At 47.1% G+C, this 23,794-nt stretch overlaps 1 protein-coding gene across 2 annotated transcripts in view; it reads right to left on the minus strand.

Moving 5' to 3' along the window:
* The window catches only part of RAD51B (RAD51 paralog B), a 730,112-nt gene that overhangs the window by 22,556 nt on the left and 683,762 nt on the right, over positions 1 to 23,794 (minus strand). The window contains exon 11 of one of the 2 annotated variants that reach the window (XM_032179313.2): positions 21,879 to 22,630. The exons of the other annotated variant lie outside the window; for it this stretch is intronic. Within the exon in view, the coding sequence (XP_032035204.1) occupies positions 22,614 to 22,630 (17 nt within the window). The 3' untranslated portion in view covers positions 21,879 to 22,613. Of the gene's footprint in view, positions 1 to 21,878; positions 22,631 to 23,794 lie in introns of those variants that run through there. 2 annotated transcript variants of the gene reach the window in all.

Raw genomic sequence — 23,794 nt, forward strand, 5'->3', positions numbered from 1 at the left:
CAAAGTCTCAAGTTGGAAAATGGATTCATCCTGAGATCCAAGGCAGAACCAGTTGTGTTGTCAGTGGGTAGCTGAGACCCCAAAATTCCCACCTCTTTTTCCTGTCATGAAGTTTCTATCTCGAGAGAAAACAGCTGTCCATTCTTAGGCCAACTGGGACTGAAGCCAGCTGTTCCTTCCAGATGCCAAGAGTCAGATGCACACCCACTCTTTTCTCCTATTCCCTAAGGCTGAAGTCTCAAACTTTATTGAATTTATTAATAACCTTAGGGACTTGCTAAAAAGCATTTCCCCAGGCTCTACCTCCAGAGAATCTGATTCAGTTAATTCAGGTTGGCCAAGAAATCTGCATGTTAAATAACAACCCTCCTGCCCCACCTCATTTCTGATCTCTAGGAAATTCCTATGTAATTGGTCTGAGAATCATACTTTGAGTGACAATAGCTACAGTGGAGGCACTGGTGTGCCGGTAAATGTTTAACAACTGGCTCTGGAGGTGGAAAAGCCTGGTTTGTAGCTTGCTGATTTCTGTGGTATAAATATTCCCACTTTGGTCAACTCAAGCTACAAATATGACATCATGATTGTGAAGTTGGGAAAAGGTTTGTGCAATCAGTTCTGATAAGCCCATAGTAACCGATTTCAGCATGTCCACTGGGTGGAAGTGGCCAGATGCCTCCAAATGCTGGTTCCTAGGCTCTAGCATAGAAGGGTCACTGTTCGGTCCAGAAGGTCACATCCCCTAATTTTTTTTCCCTAAATCCTTCGTTTTTTGAATGGTTTGTTTTGGTTACTGGCTCTCGGAGACGTTGAGGGGTTCCAAGCCAGAGAGCGAGGAAGGGGAAGAGAAGGAGCTCCAGGAAAGAAAATGCAATTAGTGTAGGATGTTGGCCTCAGCTACACTGCTAACCTTGTTCAACCCAGCTTTCAGCAGGGAAGGGGTTTCAAACACCTGTCTCTGCCTTCATTTGATAAGCTTTCTGGTCAACTCACATTAACCTGATCCTGCTGACCTGGAGAAGGATGAAAAGGCTGAGTGTCGGGGACCTGAGGGGATGAAAGGGGATGGGGGAGGCCTGGGGGGGGCTCATATGACCCGGGGTCGCCATCGGCTTAAGGCTTCCCCTTTGTCTCTCTGCTCTGGCCCCATGTTTGAAGGTTCTGGTGATTTCCTCCCGCCCCCCAACTAGGCGAACAGATGTGGAAAGATCTCCAGTTCCCAGGGCTCAGGACACAACTGCCTGTTGTTTCCCGCCTGCAGACCGGGGCCTGCAGTCACAGGCAGAACAGCTACGCAATCACTCGCCAAAGAGCTGAGCCCAGTTAGGTGTGGGGCTCAAGCCCACTCTGCCTTTTGGGAGTCAGAGGATGTGTAAGCCTAGCTGAACAAGAATGGAAAACAACCATGTCCCCGCCCTGTCGTGCTCTAAGTTCACTATGTAGGAATTCAGAGGCACTTTAGCAGAGGCAATGACTTGAGCTCTTCCACGGCAATACAATGCTCACAGGTGCCATGACCATTTGAACAAACGCTGCCTTCTGGGCCAGCTGCTTCTCTTGTCCCAAACTGCAGGTACTGCCAACGTGAGAACTTTGCCCACTTCTAGACTGGAGTTGAGGGCACCCTGCTACTCTAAAAAGGATGTTTTCCTCAGCCCACTGAGCTTTCACGGCTCACTGGATCAAGGCGGTAGAAGAGTTACAAAGGAAGGGGTGCAAGTGTTAGCTTCCTTATGTACCTTATTTATTCAACACTGATAGTTTCAGAAATGGCTTAGAGCCTAGCTTCCTCACCACCATCCATATACCTTTGACAAGTGGGACAAATAAAAGCATAAAAATATCTCCCTTAAATAAAACGCCTGTCTCGTATCTAGTCCGTCTACAAGAATAAGCTGATACCTAATGATATGTTTTCTAGTTTATGCAATAAATGGTGGTGATTACAATTTTGCACAAAGACCTGGTACATATACGTCTTAGCATGTAGCACATTTACCTGTAAATGCTACAAGTAGCAGAATGGCAGCCATCTCCCTAAAGCACTGATTCTCCAAGTGAGGTCTGCAGTACCCTGGGATCCCTGAGACCCTATCAGGGTGTCTGCAAGCTCAAAACTATTTTCATAATAATACCAAGATGTTATTTGCCTTCTTCACTGTGTTGACATCTGGGTAAAATTGCTGGTGCTAGACTATGCTGGCATTCTTCACTGCTACAAACTTACAGGGGGATAAAATGCCAGTTTCGCCGAAGAATGTCCTAAATTAGACAGTAAAAATTATTAATTTTATAAAACCTTGCCCAAAAGTGTACTTATTTTCCCCTCCCCTCCGCTCCCTTCCCTTCTCTTCCCCTTCCCCTCCCCCTTCCCTTTCCTTCCCTTCCCTTTCCTTCTCTTCCCTTCCCTTTCTTTTCTTTGTGTGATGACTTGGAAACAAAGTATCAAGCATTTCTGGTGCATCCTGAAGTATGATGGTCATCTGGAGGAAAAGCACTTGTGTGAGTGTCCTGAGTTGTGATCTGCACTAGTCACTTTCATGGAACACAATGTTTACTCAAAAGGACCAAATAACCATAGTTATTCAGATTTGGTTATTTGACAGGCATTTTCTCAAAAATAAACTGAGCTCATCACTTCAAGAAAGACAATAATTAACAGTATTTTCTGCCAAAATAGAAGTATAAAGCAAAAATTAGAATTTTTAAAAACCTGTATCTGCCATAGTGAACTTAACACCTTCCCAACACTTACAGAGGTTTTTGATGAGATCAATAATGATATTAACAAATAAGAACTTTTAGTTTTCATCATGAAATATATCAAATTTGAAAAATCTGCATGACTTAGTGAAGCAATATTTTCCAAATGACCCATGCATATTATTTCAAAATCATGCATGAGCAAAAGATCTATTCAGAGTACAAGCCAGACAACGGAATTTTAACATAACTGAGCACAAAAAGTTCATTGATATAGTTTCAGATTCCACATTGCAACTAACCTTAGTAATCTACTATTGGTTGAGTTTTGGTATAATGTCAAAGAAGAATATTCACAATTATCTGAAAAGACTATTAAAATATTCCTCCCTTTTCCAACAAAATATCTATGTGAGGCTGGGTTTCCTTCGCATACTTCAACCAAAACAACATTATCACAGCTGATTGAATGCAGAAGCCGATATGAGAATCCAGCTGTCTTCTATTAAGCCAGACAGTCAAGAGATTTGCAAAAATGTAAAACACTGTCACTCTTCTCACTTGGGTTTTTTAAAAAACAGTTATTTTTATAATAAAATGTTATTCTTAACATTTAAATGGATTAATGAATATATGCATTTTAATAAATTACTAAATGTTAATTTATTCATTAACAATGAATAAATATTAAATGAACAAATACTATTTTTGGTTTTAGTTTTTAATGTGGTAAATTATTTAATTATCTATTGCTGTATAGCAAAGTATCCTAAAACCTAGTGGCTTAAAACAACAATAATCACTTGAGTTGCCAGCCTAAAGAAATAGGTCCAGCTTCCCGGCAGGGCGTGGTGGCTCACGCCTGTAATCCCAGCACTTTGGGAGGCTGAGGCGGGCGGACCACGAGATCAGGAGATCGAGACCATCCTGGCTAACATGGTGAAACCCCGTCTCTACTAAAAATACAAAAAATTAGCCAGGCATGGTGGCAGGCGCCTGTGGTCCCAGCTACTCGGGAGCCTGAGGCAGGAGAATGGTGTGAACCCGGGAGGCAGAGCTTGCAGTGAGCCGAGATTGTACCACTGCACTCCAGCCTGGGCAACAGAGTGAGACTCTGTCTCAAAAAAAAAAAAAAAAAAGAAAAGAAAGAAAGAAAGAAATCGGTCCACCTGGGTGGCTCATACCTGTAATCCCATCACTTTGGGAGGCTGAGGTGAGATGACCACTTGAGGCCAGGAGTTTGAGACAAGCCTGGGCAACATAGCGAGACCCCATTTCTAAAAGAAAAAAAGTAGCCAGGAATGGTGGTGCACACCTGTAGTCTAGCAACGTGAGAGACTGAGGCTGAAAGATCGCTTAATCCCAGGAGGTTGAGGCTACAGTGAATTGTGATTGCACCACTGTACTCCAGCCTGGATGACAGAGGGAGACCCTGTCTCTCTAAAAAAAAAAAAAAAAAAAAAAAAAGGAAGAAGAAAGAAAGGAAGAAAAGAAATTATTGGTCCATATGTCTGAAATGTCTTTGCTGTCTATCTTTGTCCTGTTGCTCATGAATTTTAACATAACTGAGCACAAAAAGTTCATTGATATAGTTTCAGATTCCACATTGCAACTAACCTTAGTAATCTACTATTGGTTGAGTTTTGGTATAATGTCAAAGAAGAATATTCACAATTATCTGAAATTGGCAGCTTCTTGCTCACTTACCCTCCACAAGCTTGGACACAGGTCCTTCTAGCTCTGTTTCTTCTGACCTTGAGTTTACTGCAGCCTCCCTTATGAGTTTTCACACTCCCCATAACCTTTGTATGATTTGTACATTGAAAATACCCCCAAAATTACAAATAAATTATTAAACTAAAGGAAAGGTTAGTAAGATTGCTGGACATAAAATTAATATTTGAAAATAAATTATATTTCAATAAGATACACAAATGGCCAACAAGCACGTAAGAAATATCTTTAGTATCACCTGCTCTCTGCAGCTCCCAGCCACACCTCCCCAGGAGCAGAGGTTTTCTGGGCTAGGTCAGGCCCTCCCATTACCTGCTTTGTAGAAGACAGGGAAGAAAATCACTCACTGTATGTAATTTTATTTAAGAGAGTGCAAGAATGTCGTGTTTGAGCCTTTCACTCTTTTTTTCTTTGTATTTCTTATCGGAAATGAAAGAAAACAGCCAGTGAGATAGGATCTCAGGTCTAGAATTCCTAGCAGGTAATTTGGGAGTTGAAAACAAATCTCCCCTGAAATGCATTAAGCAGGTGAAGGGGATTCCAGTTTCAACTCTTAAACCACACCTTATCCTGGCCTGGCAAATAACTTCCTTCCAGCCCCAGGCAAATCCCAACTTCCACCCGCCAAATGCCTGCAGTTAATAAACGTTTAAGCAACAACAAAAACCCCAAGTGGAAAATGGAAGACTGATTCGAGGCCGAGATACTAGAAGGGCTGCCTGGGAGCCCCTCTCTGAATGCCGCGCCCACAGGAGGAACGTTTAGCCAGGGAAGCCGGGGCCTGGAGCTGGGGAACCCAAGGCATGATGTCTTTCAGAGCATCAGAGCGGGGTAAATATCTGACTTGAGTCAAATGATTATTTTTCTTGATCAGATTTGTCCACTTGTTTCACTGGAACTCCATACCACTAGCCATGGTCAAACCCTTCAAAATGCCCCAAATCTCCAGACTGCATTATTGCGCCCCAGTAGGTCCTGCTTCCTGCTAAGTGCTGCAAGACTGGAGTTTCCAAGCTCTGGTCTAGAAAAGTCAGCTGAGGGTCGGTAAGGAAGTTCTCATGGGTCCAGAGAGAACTGAGAAAAACAAGGATCATGTTATACTGTGGAAATGTGCTCCGCGGTACTTTTTATTCCCGTTTTACATATCAGAAAACAGAGGCTCAGAGACGTTGAATGACTTGCCACATAGCTAGTCAGTAGCAGAGCGAGGCTGGAGAGTCACAGGATCAATCACAGTGACTAGCATTTGCTGAACACCTGTAGTGAGACAGGCAAACACCTTGTGCTTTGTGTGTGTTAATTGTTCAGTCCTCATGGATTGCCTCCTTTTTAAAGAAACGAAACTGTTCAACAGAGCTTCCTGCCATGAGGGAAATCTTCTACATCTCACTGTCCAATAGGTAGCCACAAGCCCCATGTTGCTATTCAGCCCTTGAAATGTGGTAAGTGAAACTGAGGAACAAAATTTTTAAATTTTATTTCACTTAAATTGATTTAAATGTAAACAGCCACATGTGGCTGGCAGCTCTAGGAGGTTCAGTAGCTTTTCCAAAAGCCAGAGAAGTGATGAGGTGAAGGTTGTGTTGTGGGGCTGATTGAGCCCCAAATCCAGGTGTTTCCCCTTTTCTCTCTGCTCCCCTGTGAGGTGGCCTCCCTTTTCCAAAGTAAAAGACACAGGGAAGGAAACTGACCAGACAGTGTACAGTGAGTCAAAAATAAAGCCAGGCCCCCTAAAGGTGGGGTCTGTATTTGAGTCTGCTTCTTCCGAATGTGTCTGGAAGCCCCCATGGGTGGCCAAACAGCCCAGCTGGGGGCTTCAGACCCTGCACCAGAAACTTCCCAGAGCCCACCATGGCCCATCTGTCTGGGGGTTCTATGACTCACAGGTTCCAACCCTACAATTTAAACAGCAGCATTTCCTTTTTCTGGGCTTAACACTAATTGGTAGAGGTAGTGAGCTCCCAGGCCCAGCCTCACCCTGTCGAAACATGTAGCTCTCAACGGTTCCCACTGGAAGCACCACCCATGAGGTGCAGCTACCATTGCCATGTGTCTGAATGCCAATGTTTAACCCAAGCTGGCCCATTGTTGTTCCATGAGCCTCTGTATAGCCTCTGAGTGTTCATCTTTGCTGCATCACTCTCCTCCAAAACCTCCAAGGACATCCTGTGAAGCTCAGAACAGAACAAAACCCAAAGTCACCACTTCCATGGCTGGCCCCTGCCCACTGCTCTGACCTAATGTATCATAGTTGTCCCCTTTTTTCACTCTCCTCCAGTCTCTGGCTTCCTTATTGTTCCCCAAACACATCACACTTGTTCCTGTCCCAGGCCTTTGCACTTGCTATTCCTTCTGCTCAAAATGTTCTTTCTGGATTGAACATTGCTTACTCTCTCTTCATCCAATCTCTGCTCAAATGTCACCTCTTCAGAGAGGTCTTCCTGACCCCACTGTGTGTAAAATAGTGCACCCCTCACTGCCATCTCTTAACCTGCTTACTTTCTCAAGGCATTTATCACTAGTATGTATGTTTGTTGGTTTGTTTGCTTACTGTCACCCATACTAAGATGCAAACAGGGTAAGAAGGAACAGTGTCCTTTTTTTAACCCTGTATCTCCAGTTTCTAGAAGAGAGGCTGCCACATGGGTGCTCACTGAATATTTGTTGAGTGAATAAATGAATGCATGCATGCATGACTGCTCACCTAGAGCGTGGGGGCCAGGGCAGAGGTGGGCTCAGGCTGTCTCACTCTACACAGACCTGCACTTCCATGATTTGGATGCTGAACCATGAGAAACAAAGAGATTTGCTGGTTTAATTTCTTTTGCCCTGGGAAAGTTAAAGATCACAGATAATCCAGAACTCAGTGCCAAGTTCTCTGATTTATAATCGAGGAATTATCCACGTAGAGGTAAACAAGAGCAAAGGACTGACAAGCAAACTGTAGGAGGAGAATGATGAGAAACAGACGGAGAGACCCACGCAATCTGCAGCCTCCAGCTAGTCTGGGTTCCCGCCAGCCCTCACTCAAATTTGGATCCAGAGAATCTCTGCTGATGTTCACTTCCAGATTCCTTTGGGCCACACTGCCAGTGTTGGGAGCGGGGGTGACTGCAAGTGGGGGCAGCCTAGGCAAGTCACCCCTTTACCTGACAACGATATTTCGCACTCATCTGAAAGGCACACTCATGAGGGCAGGTGTTTCCCAAAGATGCCCCAGGCTCACAAAAGTCACCAGATTTTCCCCAAACCTAGATTTTGGGGGAAAAAGTCCTTTCCTTCTTTAATGTAGTCCACAGAAATGTGTCTCTTTATTCCACCTCTAGAAACTTCAAAGAAACAAAATTAGCAGTGCCTAGAAGCATCTGACACATAGGAGGTAGTAAAAACTGAATGAATGAATGAATGACAATATCAGCCCAAAAGGGGAACAGTGGCCTCGTGAAGAATGGGATAGTCAAGCAAATCCTGGACTCCCTGCCCCCTAGATCACTTTGGATATGCCCTGAGGCCTCAGTTTCCCTATCTGTAAAATGAAAGCCTGGCCTAGCTGAACTCCAATTTCCTTCCCAGCTCTGACACTCTCTAATTCTCTGAACACGCCTTCATAGCTTCTTTATTGTGGACTAGTTCTTACATGTGTCCTGCTGAGAGCAAGGTCTGCTGGTCTGGCCTTGTTTTTAAACAGCAGAGGTTATTTAATAGCAATTCTCCCAGAATATTTTTCAGGTTTTCCATGAAAGAAGGTTCTGGAAAGTAGCCATCATCAAAATGGGAAGTAAAGCCAGGTTAGTGTTCCACTTATCAGATAATACGGGCTTAACCAAAATTCCTGTCACCCCCTAGGGTGATTCTGGGAGCTTGACCAGATTTCAGAGGTTTCATATTCAAAGCGGTGAGAAATCATCTCTGAGGCTTGTGGGATTTGGTACCTGTTTCCCTTCTTTCCATGTCTCAGGGCTGTGGGTGCCAAGTGAAGGCTGCAGTAACCCTTCCAGCCTCAGAGGAGCGCTCTGTCCTGTAGGCCATGGGAATGCCCAGGCTGGCCCGGATCGTTCCTCTGTCCACTTCAGCATTTCATTTTATGCTGCCTGTAAATCTGACCATTTCTTCCACTCCTAGAGGTGTCCCAAAGCACTAGTCCAGCAGAATTCAGACTCCTCTACCTTTCCCAACTCCACTCACAGCCTCAAGTCACCAGGAAGAGAAAGAGCACCTGACCAAGAGTGGGACCAGGATTCTAGACCGGCTTTAGATGAGCATCACTCTGGGCCTCAGTGTCCTTAGATGGGAGGGAGGTGGAGACTGGGTATGGCTGCTTGTCCTGTCCCTTCCAGGTTGATGATTTTCCCTAGCCCAGAGCCGGAGCTGGCCCTTTTCCCACAAGGAAGCCATGGTTTGTATGTTATGTAGTAGCTACAAATGCAGGGGCTTTTTTTTTTTCCCTTTTCTTTTTAATGAACCTAGGTACTCTAGGAAGAGCCAAACATTTTTATGATCCCAGGAACCACACAACATAATGAAAATCATGGCAACCATCAGCCCAGTAAAACCCATGGCAAAAGCCTCCGCATTCTCAAACAGGACCCTGGGAATTGAAAACTCTCAGAAGGCTTAAGTGGCTCAGGCCTTGCTGAAGGCCTTGGGACGGCAGCTGATGGCTGATGAAAGGATTTTAACGTGCCACTGAAATTCTCTTTTCCAAAATAACCACTTTGAAACTTGTTAATTACACACACACAACCAGCCAGAGCCCCCCAACAGGACCCAGGGCTTCTACCAGGGAGAGCTGGGCTCCAGAGGCTGGCCGCTGCCTTGGCGCTCCATACACTTTGTGTTGGGTGACTTCGCTTCAAGAAGAGAATCCAAAGTAATGAAAACCACATGGCCACTCCCCCGCCCCCAGCCTCCTAGTCTACCTCCCTTCCCTGGAGACAGAGGCTGGCTCAGTCTAATTCGGTCCAGTGTTTTTGTTTCCTAAAATCTGTCTTGGGCCCTGGGCCATTAATAGGTTGCAGCTGATTTTAATCTACATAAATCAGAGACCTTGCTTCTTCAGTTTTAAGGAGATTACAAATTGTGTGTCCCACAAACTCAGGATGGAGGGAAAAGGCCCTGGATGGGGAGTGGCAGTAGGGGAGACAGATCCTGGAAGGCACAGAAACTGCTCCCCACTCAGCAGTGGGCTTGAAGGAGCCTGGGATCACTCAAAGCTAGGGGAGTGGGGCTAGGGGGAGGTGAGGGTCTTGCAGCTGTGACTCAGTGGCAAGAACACAGAACCTGGTCCTGGGTAAACAGAGCTAAAACCAAGGATCTGGACTAGCAGAGGCCTCTCTCACCCATCTTCAACAAATTAATTTCCCAAGTGGTTGCGGGGCACCCCCTCCATAAGCTAAAGCAGGGGTAAGCAAACCATGGCCGACTGGTCAAATCCGGCCTGCAGCCCGATGTATATTTAGTCCTCCTGGAACAAGGCCATGTCCATTTGTTTACGTATTGTCCATGGCTGCCTTGCAGTTGTGGTAGAGACCCTGTGGCCTGCAAGGCCAAAAATAGTCACTATCTGCCCCTTTACAGTAAACATTTGCTGACTCCTGAGCTAGAGAACTATCCTAGATCTCGCTGGGCAGGAATTCCACTTACAAGCCTGTTAACAAGGGATGGATTAGGATTTATTCCATTCCCACCCATACCAAAGTGTAGGTTCCTTCCTTCCAAACATCATTCTTCAGGTATCTTCATGCTTATTTAAGCAATGACAATAAGAAGGAATGCCCACAACCATACCACTCAGTGAAGGTTCCAAGTACTTGCCCTGACAACCCGACACTCCCATTTCACAGATGAAACAGAGTCACTGAGATAAAGCAACTCACTGAAGTTCACTCAGGGAAAAGCACAGCTAGGAAGAGCTGGGCCTCTGAGTCACAGCATGGTCCTCTGTCCGTGGGATGGCCGTAATGAAGGGAGCTGGGGAGCTTTAACATAGCAATGCTCCCTTACGTGTGCCACACGACCACTTGACAACCCAGTGAAGGGCTCAGGGTAGTGTGTCTTCATTTTCAAGGTGAAAAACATAGCACTATGAGGGAGTGGGGATGAGAATCAGATAGGCCAGACTACACTCACCCCTTGAAAACCACCTTTATCCAGGCCCAGTGGCTGGTGAGCCCAGGCCCTCTGGCCCTAGCCGGGCCCTCACTCAATCAGGACCCAGGGCCCCCTATTTTCCCAGTGTGCCTCTAAGACAGCTCTTGACTTCAAGCGCTTCTAGGCTAGCGGGGCAGAGACAGGAAGGGGAGGATTATGATTGCATGGCAGGCACAGTGATGGAGAGCCACAAGTGGTGCTTCAGGAGGACAAAGCAAGGTCACCTTGCTCTTCCCTAGAAGCAAACCCCTTTGTAGGGAACCCTGGGTGAAGGGCCTCCGGTGGAAATGCTATTCACTAGAAATGCAAGTGGGCAACCTTCCAAGGCTTTCAGGGGCTAAAAAAGTGTTGGGATCATTCTGGGCACAGGCAGGGAAGCCAGAGAAACTGGTACCCTCTCAGAGATGAGACTGGCAGGTAAACTGATGACACCAAGGAAGCTGCTGCCTTGGAGCAGTAGGAGTTCTCCCCATGGGAACCATTTCCTGCAGGACCAGGCCTGGGGTGGAGACCCTTCTGGCCAAGGTAGGAGGTCACCCCAGGCTGCAATCTCAGTGGTCTGGAAGCCCATGAAGGCTGGTTGTGTCTGGACCTTGAACAGAATCATAGACCAGCAGGGTGCCACGCTGGCTTGCGTAGAATGTTGACTCTGCAAAGGTCTCTAGCTAACAGGAGCTGAAAGTTCCTGCAAAGGATAGCGAGTGGCCTGTACCTCACTGTCTCTATTTCCATTCCTGTCCCCAGGTCCCCTTTCCTTGGTAAGCTTCTCCTTGAACTTTAGGCAGCACCTCAAAGCAGTTTCAGAATTCACTGAGGAGCCATGGGTCCCAGTCTTTGGAGTCCTGCTGTTGTTCAGAGGTCTCCAAGTGACTAGAGGTTGCGAATTGCCAGAGGGTGGCAGAGGACTCCAACCGAGCAGGGACCAAGTATAAAGCAAACTTCCATCATCATCAACAACTGGAGCCCTGCACTGGCCCAGAACAGAGCCTGGGAAACGACCCCATCAGCATCTTTGGGTCCCCTCATCTTGGGGACTCCCCTCAGAAATAGTCTTCAGTAGGGTTAAGCCCTTGGCCAGATGAAGAAATAGCACAGCACCTCTGGCTTCTGCTTCCCAGGGAGCTTCCAGTGGATCCCCTGGCACCCTCTGCTTCCGACGGCACGAAGGTTGTGGGTGTAAACCTCAAAGCTCTGTTTTGTCTAGACTTGGTTTCCGGGTGGGTTCAGGCTCTCTGCTCCATGGAACCCAACAGCCAGGACATTTCTGCCACTGCTTCCTTGAGTCTAGACTGGCGGAAGAGCAGGGGCTCGTGACTATAACATGAACGTGAACCGTGGACCAAAGTGGGTGTTCAGGACAGCTGATTGGACAAGGTCCTGAGCTATGCTGAGGAGTGACGCTGGCACTTTGGTAATGCAGTGGAATGGAATATTCCATGGTTAATTAGCAGTCACTGAGTTAATTAGCAGTCACTGAGTGTCTGTTGTGAGCTGGTCACCATCTGGATGAACCAACTGGCAAGTAGACGCTGAGGAGGTCACGTGCCCAGGAGTTTATTTAGAGAGTGCAGTTTCTTCCCATATTGAGGTGTGCGGAATGTTCGCTTACAGGTGTGTGATCATGGGGTTGGGTCAAACTCCTCGACTTTCCTATGGAATGCCAGTCCTAGGACCCTCTGCAACCTGAAGCCCTCACACAAAGAACAGAGTATTTATGTCGAACTCTACCCTTCTGTGCTACCAAACAAAGCCGAGCCAGAATAAAGCAAAGTGAAAAAGCTCATAAACACTTCCTGGGGCTGGGCTCACAAAGAAAAGCTCAAAGCAGAACAAGCCAGATGTGTTTCAAACCCATAAACACACACGAGGACCCCCGAGCTGCCCCTGGCCCGAGCAGACTGGGTGCTAAAACAGCACTGGAGCAATGAAGGAGGGTGTCATTCTAAAATTAGAGCTCTACTTTCTCTCCCCTCTGAACATATAGGGGTAGAATTATGGATTAATGTTGAAAATTGATTTCATGTGTACTTCAAGAGCACCTGGGCAGTGATGTCCACACTCCCTCCCCACCCCCTCCACATACACACTCTCCCTCAACTCAACCCGGAGACATGGAGCTTTTGCTACCAATCACATCTTGTGTCCTGTATAAACAAGGGCTGGTAACTAGTACAGGAAATGAACTTCACAAGCATTGAATGTGTACCCACCTGTGGTATGGGGAGTTGCCAGATTTTTTTCTAACTGAGAATGTTCACAGAATCTCGAAACTTTCTTTCAGCTTCCCTCTCTGCACACTTGAGTGTGGGCGCCTACCATGCGTGCACACATACCCAAGCACAAAATTTCCCTCAATTTCCCCCAAGACACATCAACAATGAGATGTGCCCATACATACACGGGCACACAGCCAGCCGTTCCCAAACCTTCTCCTTTGTCCCCCCACCCGCCTTTCGATGTATAAATGAGAGCACCTAGGTGTGTTGGTGCTGCCCCTCCCCGCCTCGGACACATGCAGAACTTTGCGCCCACTCAGCACGATCCAGCACACAGGAGCTGGGGAGCCAAGGGTGTTTATATTCTCACGTGTGCACCGGCGTGCACGCACACATGCACGCGCACACACAGCCACATTCCAGCTGGCCCCAGCACAGCTGTGACAGGCCTGGGTCTGTTTGCCATTGTTTTCCTTCGCCACTAACAGGCGTTCTTGCAACAGAGAGGAGGTCATGAGAGGTTTCCACCCCGTTTTGTAGCATTTACCCCAGGCCTGAGTGTTGGGGAGGTGGCTTTTGAGAATGAGCTATGGGTGGCAGGGTGGAAAGCAGAGACAAAGGCATTCCTTCCCATCTCCTGCCTGAGCTTCACTCGCTAACGTGCACTGCTCTGGATTGTTTGGAGATTTCTTTATGTGTCATCCTGTCTGAAACCTGGCTGGGAGGATGGAGGCTCAGCTAAAGAATTTCTGGAAGTTCTGTCTCAAGGTCCTGCTTTGTCACCTCTTATTACTACAACTGTTCTAGGCCCAGGCTGCCTGGGGGCACACTGTGTCCTGAAAGCCTGAGTGGCAGGCCCCAGCCACATAAGCCAAGACATTTGGGTAGAAACTGAAGGAGATAAAAATGGACCCCAAGTGGCCACTATCCCTCTAGGGATTTTGGCCCACAAGAAAAGCTGGTATATAAAGAATTCCCCACCTGACCCTCAGCAGCAGTGAATGTTCTAATGATTCCCCCAGCAGTACATATGCAAAGTGGATAGTGTCTTTGCATTGACAATAAGATTGGCTAATCTGGCTGGGCGCAGTTGCTCACGCCTGTAATCCCAGCACTTTGGGAGGCTAAGGTGGGCGGATCTCCTGAGATTGAGAGTTCGAGACCAGTCTGGCCAACATGGTGAAACCCCATCTCTATTAAAAATACAAAAAAATTAGCCAGGCATGGTGGTGCACGCCTGTAATCCCAGCTACTCGGGAGGCTGAGGCAGGGGAATTGCTTGAATCAGGGAGGTAGAGGGTGTAGTAAGCCGAGATCATGCCACTGCCCTCCAGCCTGGGTGACAGAGCGAGACTCCGTCTCAAAAAAAAAAAAAAAAAAAAAAAAAAAAAAAAGATTGGCTAATCTACAAGCTCATTTGCTATTTCTAAGAGCCAGATGGGACTTAATGCATCTAAGACACTAACAAACCCAGAGTTCTTATTGTGTGGATCTGGACAGAGGGGGCGACTGACAGATTTCTCACTGTGCCCCACTGAACTGTGGCAAGGGACTGGCTAGAAATACATGTACTTTGTCTGCAGCCATTGCTTGCAAACTCTACCCCACTCACCTCTGTGGCAAAGTCCTTTCTTCAAATAAAATCTTACTAGAAAGCCCAGTGTACAAAACTGATCAAAACAGTCTCTCTGGTTACAGGGATTACAGGGATGAGTTAGCTGTGTGTGAGCGGGGATGCGGTGTCCCCATCTGCTCCTGCTCCATCCTCGTGCTCCCCCCATCAATACTTCAGGGAATCTCTGAGGGGTTCCTTGGATCCCAGGTTGAAAACCATTATCACAATGCAGGCCCCTTCTTGTAACAGTTGTCAAACTTTGTACCCAAGAAAACACGTAATGACAAAGAGCTGCTAGGAATTTGACGGCCTTTCAAATTCGCCTGAGTTTTACATAATATGGATTTCAGCTGCTACTCATGTTTGGTGTGGCACTAAGAGTTATGGACCCCTTGCTGAAACACCCTGGCCTCTTGCAGGTCTGCAGTTCACAAATTAGGAATAACTGTACAGAAATGGAGAACAAGAAATGAGACTGGGGTCCCAGATGGAGCCACACCATCAAGTGTGTAGACTGGGCTCCAGTGTCTAGTGAAGAAATTTGTGCTTAAATAGTATTTGGCAATGGAGAGTCATTAAAAAGCCATATGCAATTATTACTATTAATTATTTTTTAAGCCAGGAAATGAACGATTGAAAATGAACTAGCAGAAAAAAAAAAAAAAAAAGCATTACTCCTTTGCAATTTAAGTTCCCTTTCCCATCTCTAGCTGTCTGAGCTTCCACATCCCAGCCCCAGAGTCCACTGGGAGAGTTTCCCTCCCAAGCGTCACGGATGGGCCCAGCCCAGACACCTTTCTCCAGTCTTCATGATCAGAGGCACTGATTGTCTGCTGTGGCATTACCTAAAGTGAGCGGTCCAGCTCAGGCTTCAGACTCTTGTGACTGAGCAAACTCATTGATGTACACAAATGAAAACCATGCCTAAATTAAAGAATGTGCATATGGGTGAACAAAGAGGGGATTTATATGGTGTGCAGGCCAAAGTGGAGGCCTAATTCCTTGGTTTTGCCCACCTTCTTCCCTAGACCTTCAGATCCCCCTACCCCTAAATATGTCAATGAAGTCCTTGGTTTCAGCTGCGGAGTCAGGAAATACAACTGGAGGTGGCATGGGATGCCGGCCTGGAGAGTCATTGTGCCCCGATCCAGCTCTGTACTCTGCTTGCCTTGGGGAGAATTGCTAAAGCTTCTGGTACCGGAATGTGTCCATGCCTAAAACGAAAGGTACTATTAACGCGCATCCACCAACTTCAGAAGGGGCCGTAGGGATGAAGATGTAATTAAAGCCTGTGAGCACTTTGTGCTTCTTGATGAAAGACAACAACACCACCGTGAAGTTTTATCATCTACCGACTCTGTTTTTAAAATTGTTCCAATTCCTTTCCATTTTTCCTTTTGGGGTCTGCATAAACTTTATTAGCTATTAATTTCAAAAAAGTCCTCCTTGCACCTCAGAGCAGGATTTTATTTGGCGCCTCAGAGAATTTCTTTCCATACCGCAGACCCTCAAAGGATTCCTCTTGGTCAGGGTGGAAGAGGCCTGCGTGTGTTCAGCTGCTGAGTTCAGTTCAATTTAATAAATATTTATGGAACATCTACTAACATCTTCTTAGCCCTGAGAGGCAGGGCAGGGCTGAAACGAGTAGGAAAGGTTGTGAACTTTGGAGCCAGGCTGCCTGAGGGTTGAATTCCAGCTGACACTTCCATACAGGTCCTTGGAGAGCCTCTCATCACCTCTCTGAATCTCTGTTTGTCACCTGGAAAATGGAGATAACCCCATTCATCTCCCAGGGTAAGGTAATAAAAAGATAGAAATCTAGTGAGTGGTGGGTAGGCGCTCAGTGAGGCCTTGCCACCTTCTCTCTAGCATCAGCCTCTGGAGGAGGGGGAAGGGAGATGCCGCTTCCTCAGCTCCGTTTCTCCTCCCTGAGGCCCTCTGTCTACTCCTAAAGGCTTGTCCATCCATTTTGGAAAGAATGTCAGCCGGTTAACCCAGTGCTTCTGAAATGTTCTCATGTCAATTTCTCCTGTGCTCCTGGGCGGCTCATTTTCTCCACACACACCCTCCTCCGCCAAAATACCTCCAAGGCCTCCCCATCATTACGCCCTCCACCCTCCCTCCAAACTCATTCCCAAGGAGGAGAGAAGAGCTTTCCTATTCTTTTGAGAGAGCATGCAGTGGACGTGGCTTTGCTTTGTTGTCTCCACTTCAGAAAAGATCAAACTGCAGGCTCCATGAAGTGTCAGTCCTCCAAAGGAGGCTTCAGGCCAGAGGGAGGAGGGGTGAGACCAGGCAGGGTAGGCTGAGGCTGTCCCGGAGGGACCAGTCCAGGCAGAACCAACACAGCCTTCCAAGGTGCCCTTGCAGGGGCCCACATCACCCTGGATCTAGCCTGAAAGATGCCCCCTAGAATGTTCCCTGGCAGATATGGCTGTCCTGTCTGAGAGAACCACGATAAAGGAGTCCACACAGGATCCTGTCCTTTTCTAAATGAGGATTCTTGTCTCCCGGGTTCCCAGGGAGGACAGCGGATGCAAGGGAGCCCTTGAATAGGCACCGCAGAGGCCAACACACTTTAAATTAAGCTTCCGATTCTTAGAAGGGGCCACAGCTTCCCACAAATCCCCTGGTGCAGGCAGCTTTGAGGCAGAGTGTTCAGTCCGTCTGTTCTTTTAGAAGTGCGCCTTGGAAGCCAGGAGTTATTTGTTTCTGAAAGGTAGGCACTCATCAGGTGGGTGGTCTTTGCATTTTTTGTGTGCTTTGATTCCCTCCCTTTTCTTTTCAGGACTATTGAGGGGTTTGTTTTTCCCCTCTCCCAGCAGTGCTCGGGGGTTTGGCTGCAGTGTGCATCTGTGTTGGGTTTTCCCACAGGCCCCTGCAAAAGCAGCCCTGTTGCCTTCAGAAAGTCCCAGGCAGCCCGTGGGGGGAGTCGGAGCTGCAGCTGTGCACCCCCTCCCTTCTGCAGCAGGCTTTGATCAGTTTTCATGGGGGCTGAGTGCAGCCTGACCTCCCATCTCCAGCGTCTCTCAGGTGGAAAGTTCTGTTCAGCCTGTCTGTGGCTTCAAAGGCTCTCCCTCCTTCAGGCTGGGATGAGACTGATAATGGTTCTCATTTTGTTGTCGTGTGATCTCCCAGCAGCCCCCATCTTTCCATTGACAGGGTTTTACTTATTTGGTTGGGCTGCTTTGGCCAAACTCAAACTACCTTTCTGGTTGAGGAAGCACATTGACGTCCTCTCCCATTGAGGCTCCTTTGATGGCTCAGACGTGGCCTTCCAGCCCAGACAAAGGTGACCGGACTGCGGCAGCCAGGCACCTGGCGAATCAGCATCTGGGCGTTGGGCAGGGCAGATGTCCCTCCGTGAGGGCAGAGGACTGTGTGAGCCTGCAAGTCTGTGAAGAGGAACACTCGGCTCTGCCCTTTCTACCTTTGAAGGCTAATGGAAGTCGCTGCTTTCTGCTCTAGTTCCTTGCAGGAATCCAGCGGTGGTGGCCGATGTCACACCCCACCTCATGCCCGGGCCTGAACCTGGGCTGGACATAGGCAAGGCCAAAGCCCTGACATTGACAACATTTCCAAAGAACTTGAGCCATTCACTATCTTGAGAAGTGGGCACCGGGCCAGCTGAGCTTGGGGAGTTCCTGTTCTGGCCCATTATTTCCAACAGTTGTGGCCTTACAGCCTTAGTTCTCAGTCCAAGGGGTTAACAACAGCTACCTCAGCTGCTCCAGGGCCTACTTCCGGCTCCGGCATCAAAGTGCTGCTGACCCTGTGCTTGGGCCTTCCAGCCCCCCATGGTGTGTAAAAGGACAGGGCTGGACATCTAAGGTAGCTGTCAGCGAGTTTGCACAGGGGTTGCTGCCTCACCAAAGCTCCATGGGGCCTCGGCTGCAGCTCGTCACTCCTCATGATGTGGATGGGGTTAGGCTGCACGTTGCCCTTTGGTTTCCTCATATTTAAAATAAGGTGGCCAAGGGCAACAGGAGCGGTCAGGAGAGCATCCTTCTTCCTCAGTCTGATAGCACAGTCTCTTCCTTCCTTTTGATCATATTCAAAACAACTGCAATAGAACAATAAGTCTGGGAGGAGGCCAGAGGGGGATTTATTATGCTGTTGTGCTGTGGCACAGCCTTGCCTGACTTTATCTTGCACTGAGGTCTGCATGGGAGGAAATCTGCAGGCCTGTGGATTGTCTCTCTGAAGCTGAACTCCCTCCAACCTGAAATCTGGGAGGGCAGGGGAGATGCTGCCATGTTGGCCACACCCCAGCATGAACCATGGCAAGAGGGAGACCAGCCCAGATCTCCCAAAACTCTGAAAACATGACTGTGAGAGGCATAGGGACCCCCAACAGTCAGAGCCCGCCTGGGTTTAGCCCTATAAGAGGGGACTCCAGAAACTGAGTTTGCCCCAGGACAGGAGCTCCCTAGAGCTTTTCTTAACAGCCAGTATCCTCTCTTCCCATTCCAGCAGGAGAGGGAGTTGTGTGGGGAGGTGCCCTCTGTTTGTAGCAAAGCAGGGAAAGCTCAGCAGTGGACTGTCAGCTTCTCACACCAGAGAGACCATGTGGCAGGGGGTTCTTCTCTTTTCCCAACAAGGCCGAGAGCCAAGAAAGGACCTCAGAGCCCTGGAGCTGAGAGAAAGTTGATTTGTCCCAGTTTTGACTTTATCTCCCCCTGAATGCAAATGTTTTGACATCCATCTGCTGTTAGCAGGACCCACCAGGTCATCTCAGCAACCTTCATTTCAATCAACCCATCACTCCAACCCTCATTGACAAAGAAACTCTAATGCCAGTGCTGCTAGTAAAATACATACATAAATAAATACAACCTTTCTCATCTGACAGCTGGGTGCTACGGGCTGCTGGCCTGACTATCTCTGTGGGGCTTGAGCCTTTTGTAATACTGTGGCTCAAGCACAGGCAAACCTGGGATCAAGGTCTGCCTCCACCAGCATTTGCCAAATGACCTTGAACAGATTACGTGACCTCCCAGAGCCTCAGTTTCCTCATCTGTCAGATGGCGATGAGAATAGCAACCATGTAGGATTGTTTTGAGGATTAAATGAGATAATGTATGTGACATACTTAGCACATGTTAAACATTCTATAGAGTGTGGTCATTATTACTACCACTATTTCAAATAGATGTGAGGATCTGATCGAACTTCCTTGGTCCTTAGTAGTGTCCTCAGGTGAACCATGAGCTCCGATCTCTGCCATGAGAAGTTAATGTATGAGGAACGCAAGAGGGAAGAGACCCGGCAGCACAACGTTTAGGAAAGTTCACCTCAGACCCCAGCAGCAAGTCCAGAAGCTGAACTCAGTTTTCTAGACGACCAGATTCTCTCTCTCTCCAGTCATTTCATCTCTCTGGGCAACCCCACTGCATTAGTTTTCTAGGGCTGCAGCAACAAAGTATCACGAACAGAATGGCCTAAAACCACAGAAATGTAGTCTCTATAGTCCTGGCGGCCAGAAGCCCCACGTGAAGGTTTCTGCAGGGCCAGGCTCCCTCTGAAGGCTCTCGGGGAGACCTCTTCCTCGCCTCTTCCAGCTTCTGGTGGCTCCAGGTGTTCCTTGGCTTGGGGCTGCTTGACTCCAGTCTCTGCCTCCGTGGTCACACTACCTCCTCCTCTTTGTGACTGTCCCCCTCTGTGTCTCTTATCGGGACACTTGTCATTAGATTTAGGGCCCACCTGGGTAGTTCAGGATGATCTCATCTCAACATCCTTAATTACGTCTGCAAAGACCCTTTATACAAATCAGGCCATATTTACACATTCTGGGGTAAGGACATGGACGTATCTTTTAGGGAGCCACCATTTAACCTACTGCATCCACTAACTCTGCAAAATATCACATTGGATTATGACTAAAAAGTCAGGATAAGACCTCTCACCTGGGGTGGGTGAGGGGCTCACTCCTCTCCATGGTAACATCACTGCTTCTCTGCTTAGTCTCAAGGAGGGGTCATGATCCACTACATTCAAAGAAAAATCTAGCTCTTCATTCTTTACTCATTGGCAGGGAGTGAAAACAAGTTCTTTCCGCTTAGTAAGAAACATTGCATCCAATGGGGGACTCAAGTCTGTGCTGAGTCCCAGGGCTTCCTGTTCTTAGTTGGAGATGCTGGGATTTCAAAACCCATTGTGCCCCTTAGGCTTATGAGTGCAAAAACTCACGTGTGATGAGCCCCCTTCTGGCAAAGCCCCACCAGAAACATCACTCTCTCAGTGCTCAAACCCTTCACCCTCTCCTCTTCTTGCCAACCTCCAGAGGCCCCACACTCACTGAAAAGGGGAAACAACTCTCTTTTCTCAAAGGCCTCCTCTGGCCTTGCTCTCTGACCCCTGTTGTCTATTTCCTCCTTCAGCCCCTTATTCAACCATGGAGATCCATGTCTCATAGGAAAGACATTGCCCAGGGGTTCCCAGTCCCCTGTTGGGAAGGCCTTTCCTCCAAAATTGCTGACAGTTAAGCTACCAGACGGCAAGGGAAGACAGATTATAATACAATGCGTTTTTTTGTTTCTTCCAATCAAATAATACTTCTATATAAATTTAGTATAGGTCTCAGCTCCTTCCAGGTGGTTTTAAGAAAAAAACCAGTGTTATGCCCTTTCCCTCTGATGAGTCTAATTTAATGGGGCTCTGGTGGTGGCCCTGCTTTGCCCTTCAAGAGTGTCTATGAATAACTTTGTGTTTGTGGGTTTCTTTTTAAAGGTGTTCCTCCTATTTCTGGCTCACAGACGTTGACAAGTAGTATGTGTAGAGTTCAGTCTGCGCAAATCTGGGAGCTCTGAACACTAGATCACATATTCACAGAGTCCCCCGCCACTGGAACCTGGCTAGGGGTAGGAAAGTCACCGTAACCCTACAGTCCTGTGGAAAGGGTAGAGTAGTGGGGACTAACTGGAAAGAAGTGAAAATAAGACAAAGTAGCCAGTGGAATCTCCAGTCTGCCCCTTGCTTAGCTATGGAGAGTGCAGCAAGACAATGGGTGAAGTCCACTGCTTCTCTGAACCATCTTTCAACTTGACTGCTGAGGGTCCACTTTCTCTCCTTTCTCTGCTTGCATCTTTGTGCAAAATTTGTGTCTTCACATGGAGACTATGAGTTTTGTGTGCATGGAACAGAGCCCTCTAGAAGGGTCTTGTGCCACTTTAAAATGTGACTCCCAAAAAATCTGACCTGTGCTCATACATTGCTGATGGAAATACAAAATGATTCAGCCATGTGGAGAATAGTATTGCAGTTCTTCAAAAAGTTAAACATAGAATCACCATATGACTACTAAATCCACTCCTAGGTACATACCTTAAAAAATTGAAAATAGGTATTCAAATAAATACATGTGTACGCAAGTTCATAGCAGCACAACATTCACAACAGTTGAAGGGTGGAACCAGCCCAAATGACCACTGATGGACGAATGAAGAACAAAATGCAGTATATCCTGACAACGGAATATTATTCAGCCATAAAAAGGAATGAGGTACTGATGCACACTATACCACGGAGAAATCTTGAAAACATACTAGTGAAAGAAGACAGGCATAAAAGGTCACATACTATATGATTCCATTTATATGAAATATCCAGAATAGGTAAATCCACAGCAACGAAGTAGATTGGTGGGTTTCCAGGAGCTGGGAGGAGGGGGAGATGGGAACACTTGCATAATGGTTATGGGTCTTGCTTTTGGGGTGACAAAAACATTTGGAACTAGACAGAGATGCTGGTTGCACATCATGATATCTAGTTGCCATGGAATTGTTTACTTTAAAATGGTTAATTTCATGTTATATAAATTTCACCTCCATAAAAATGAAATATTTTAGAAAGAGAAAATTTAAAAAAATACCTATGTGTTCCACAAACACCACCCAACCCTTGCTGTCATTCCCATTTCCCGTTCCCTTCCTAGTAGACCTGTGTGCCCATTGTCAGTGCTATGGTATCACATCAGCTTATGGTGCAGATTACTGTCGGGCTTGTTCTTGATCCCACTTGTGAGATACATCCTCTAGAATTCCATGACTAAAGCTGAGTCTACACGGTAGCAACCAAACGTTTTAGCAGAGAACAATGGGTGTTTCACCACAAGACTCTTTCCCAATATTTTGTTTCTGTGGCAGAAAAGCGGATTTTTCTTGGCAAGATGAACAGATTTGCACATTTCTCTGTCTCTAGGAATTTCCATAGGCTGCAAGAAGAAAAAGAACACAAGTGTCAAGATACCTAGAAAAAGATGTTCAAGGCTTGCATAAAACCTACTGAGCCTAAAACTGTTGTTTATTGAAGTCATGGGGAAAAAAGTTCATGCCCCCATTCTGTTTGTTCCAACCTCATTTGAAGAGTTGAGAGAGAACTTGTAGTTCTGTGCTTCTGGAACAGAAAAGATTTGGAACCTCAAAGAGAAAAATGCCCATAGGGAGAACTGGGGACATGGAGATGCCCTGCGTTAACTAGGGCAGAAAGTTGTAGTCTGTTGATGGAACTGTCATTCACTCATGCACCTGAACCCTTGAAGTCATTCATGAGGGTGGAAAGCAACTTCTTCCAAGCTCTTGTTAATGTTGATATTTTGACCTCCTCCTATGAATCACAAATGTTCTTAATGGAATTCATTCATTCACTGCATATGGTCCTGCCATGCACCAGAAGGCAATAGGCCAAGCCACTGGCTGAAGAAGACCCCGTCCCTGCCTTGCTGCATAAGCAGCTCAGTGAAAAAGCCAGGCAGACATACCAGGAACATCACAGTGATACGCAAGTGCTCAGACAGAGGTATCAGGCCATGGGAGCACCAAGGAGTCACTGCATCTGGGCCCTGTCAGAGTTGGGGACAGTGGAGCCCAGTGTTAAAGGCAGATGGTGACAGGAGACCAGCATTGCAGGCAAGTACACACAGCATCCACACTGGTCCAGAGCCATGGACACAGGTGGCATATCTGGGGAACACTGATGCAGACAGGAGAGAAGGGAACATCGCTACAAGAGGAGAGGAGGCTGTCAGGGCAAGTTGGGGCCAGGCTGGAAAGGGTCTTACATTTGACCCATTTTTTTCTGCTGACTTTTTCTTTTTCATAGGAACAACAGCCAAATATTTGTCATAAATCATTTTCCTTCATCCTGTCAGTAGCCCCCTTTTACCGATGAATACACTGAGGTTCAAAGAGGTTAAGTAATTCCAAAGAGGGATGCACACATCACCAGAACATACGAGAAACTGCTTGTCAATGACTGAGTGGTTACTGCTGGGGGAAGCCAGGATGGAAGGATGGGACCAAAAGGACAAAGGCAGCTTTAATTGCATCAGTAACATTTCATTTCTTAAGCTGGGTTTGGGTACATGGATGCTCTTTGT

Source organism: Hylobates moloch, unplaced genomic scaffold (assembly GCF_009828535.3).
Source record: "Hylobates moloch isolate HMO894 unplaced genomic scaffold, HMol_V3 SCAFFOLD_16, whole genome shotgun sequence".
NCBI classification, from domain to species: Eukaryota; Metazoa; Chordata; class Mammalia; order Primates; family Hylobatidae; genus Hylobates; species Hylobates moloch.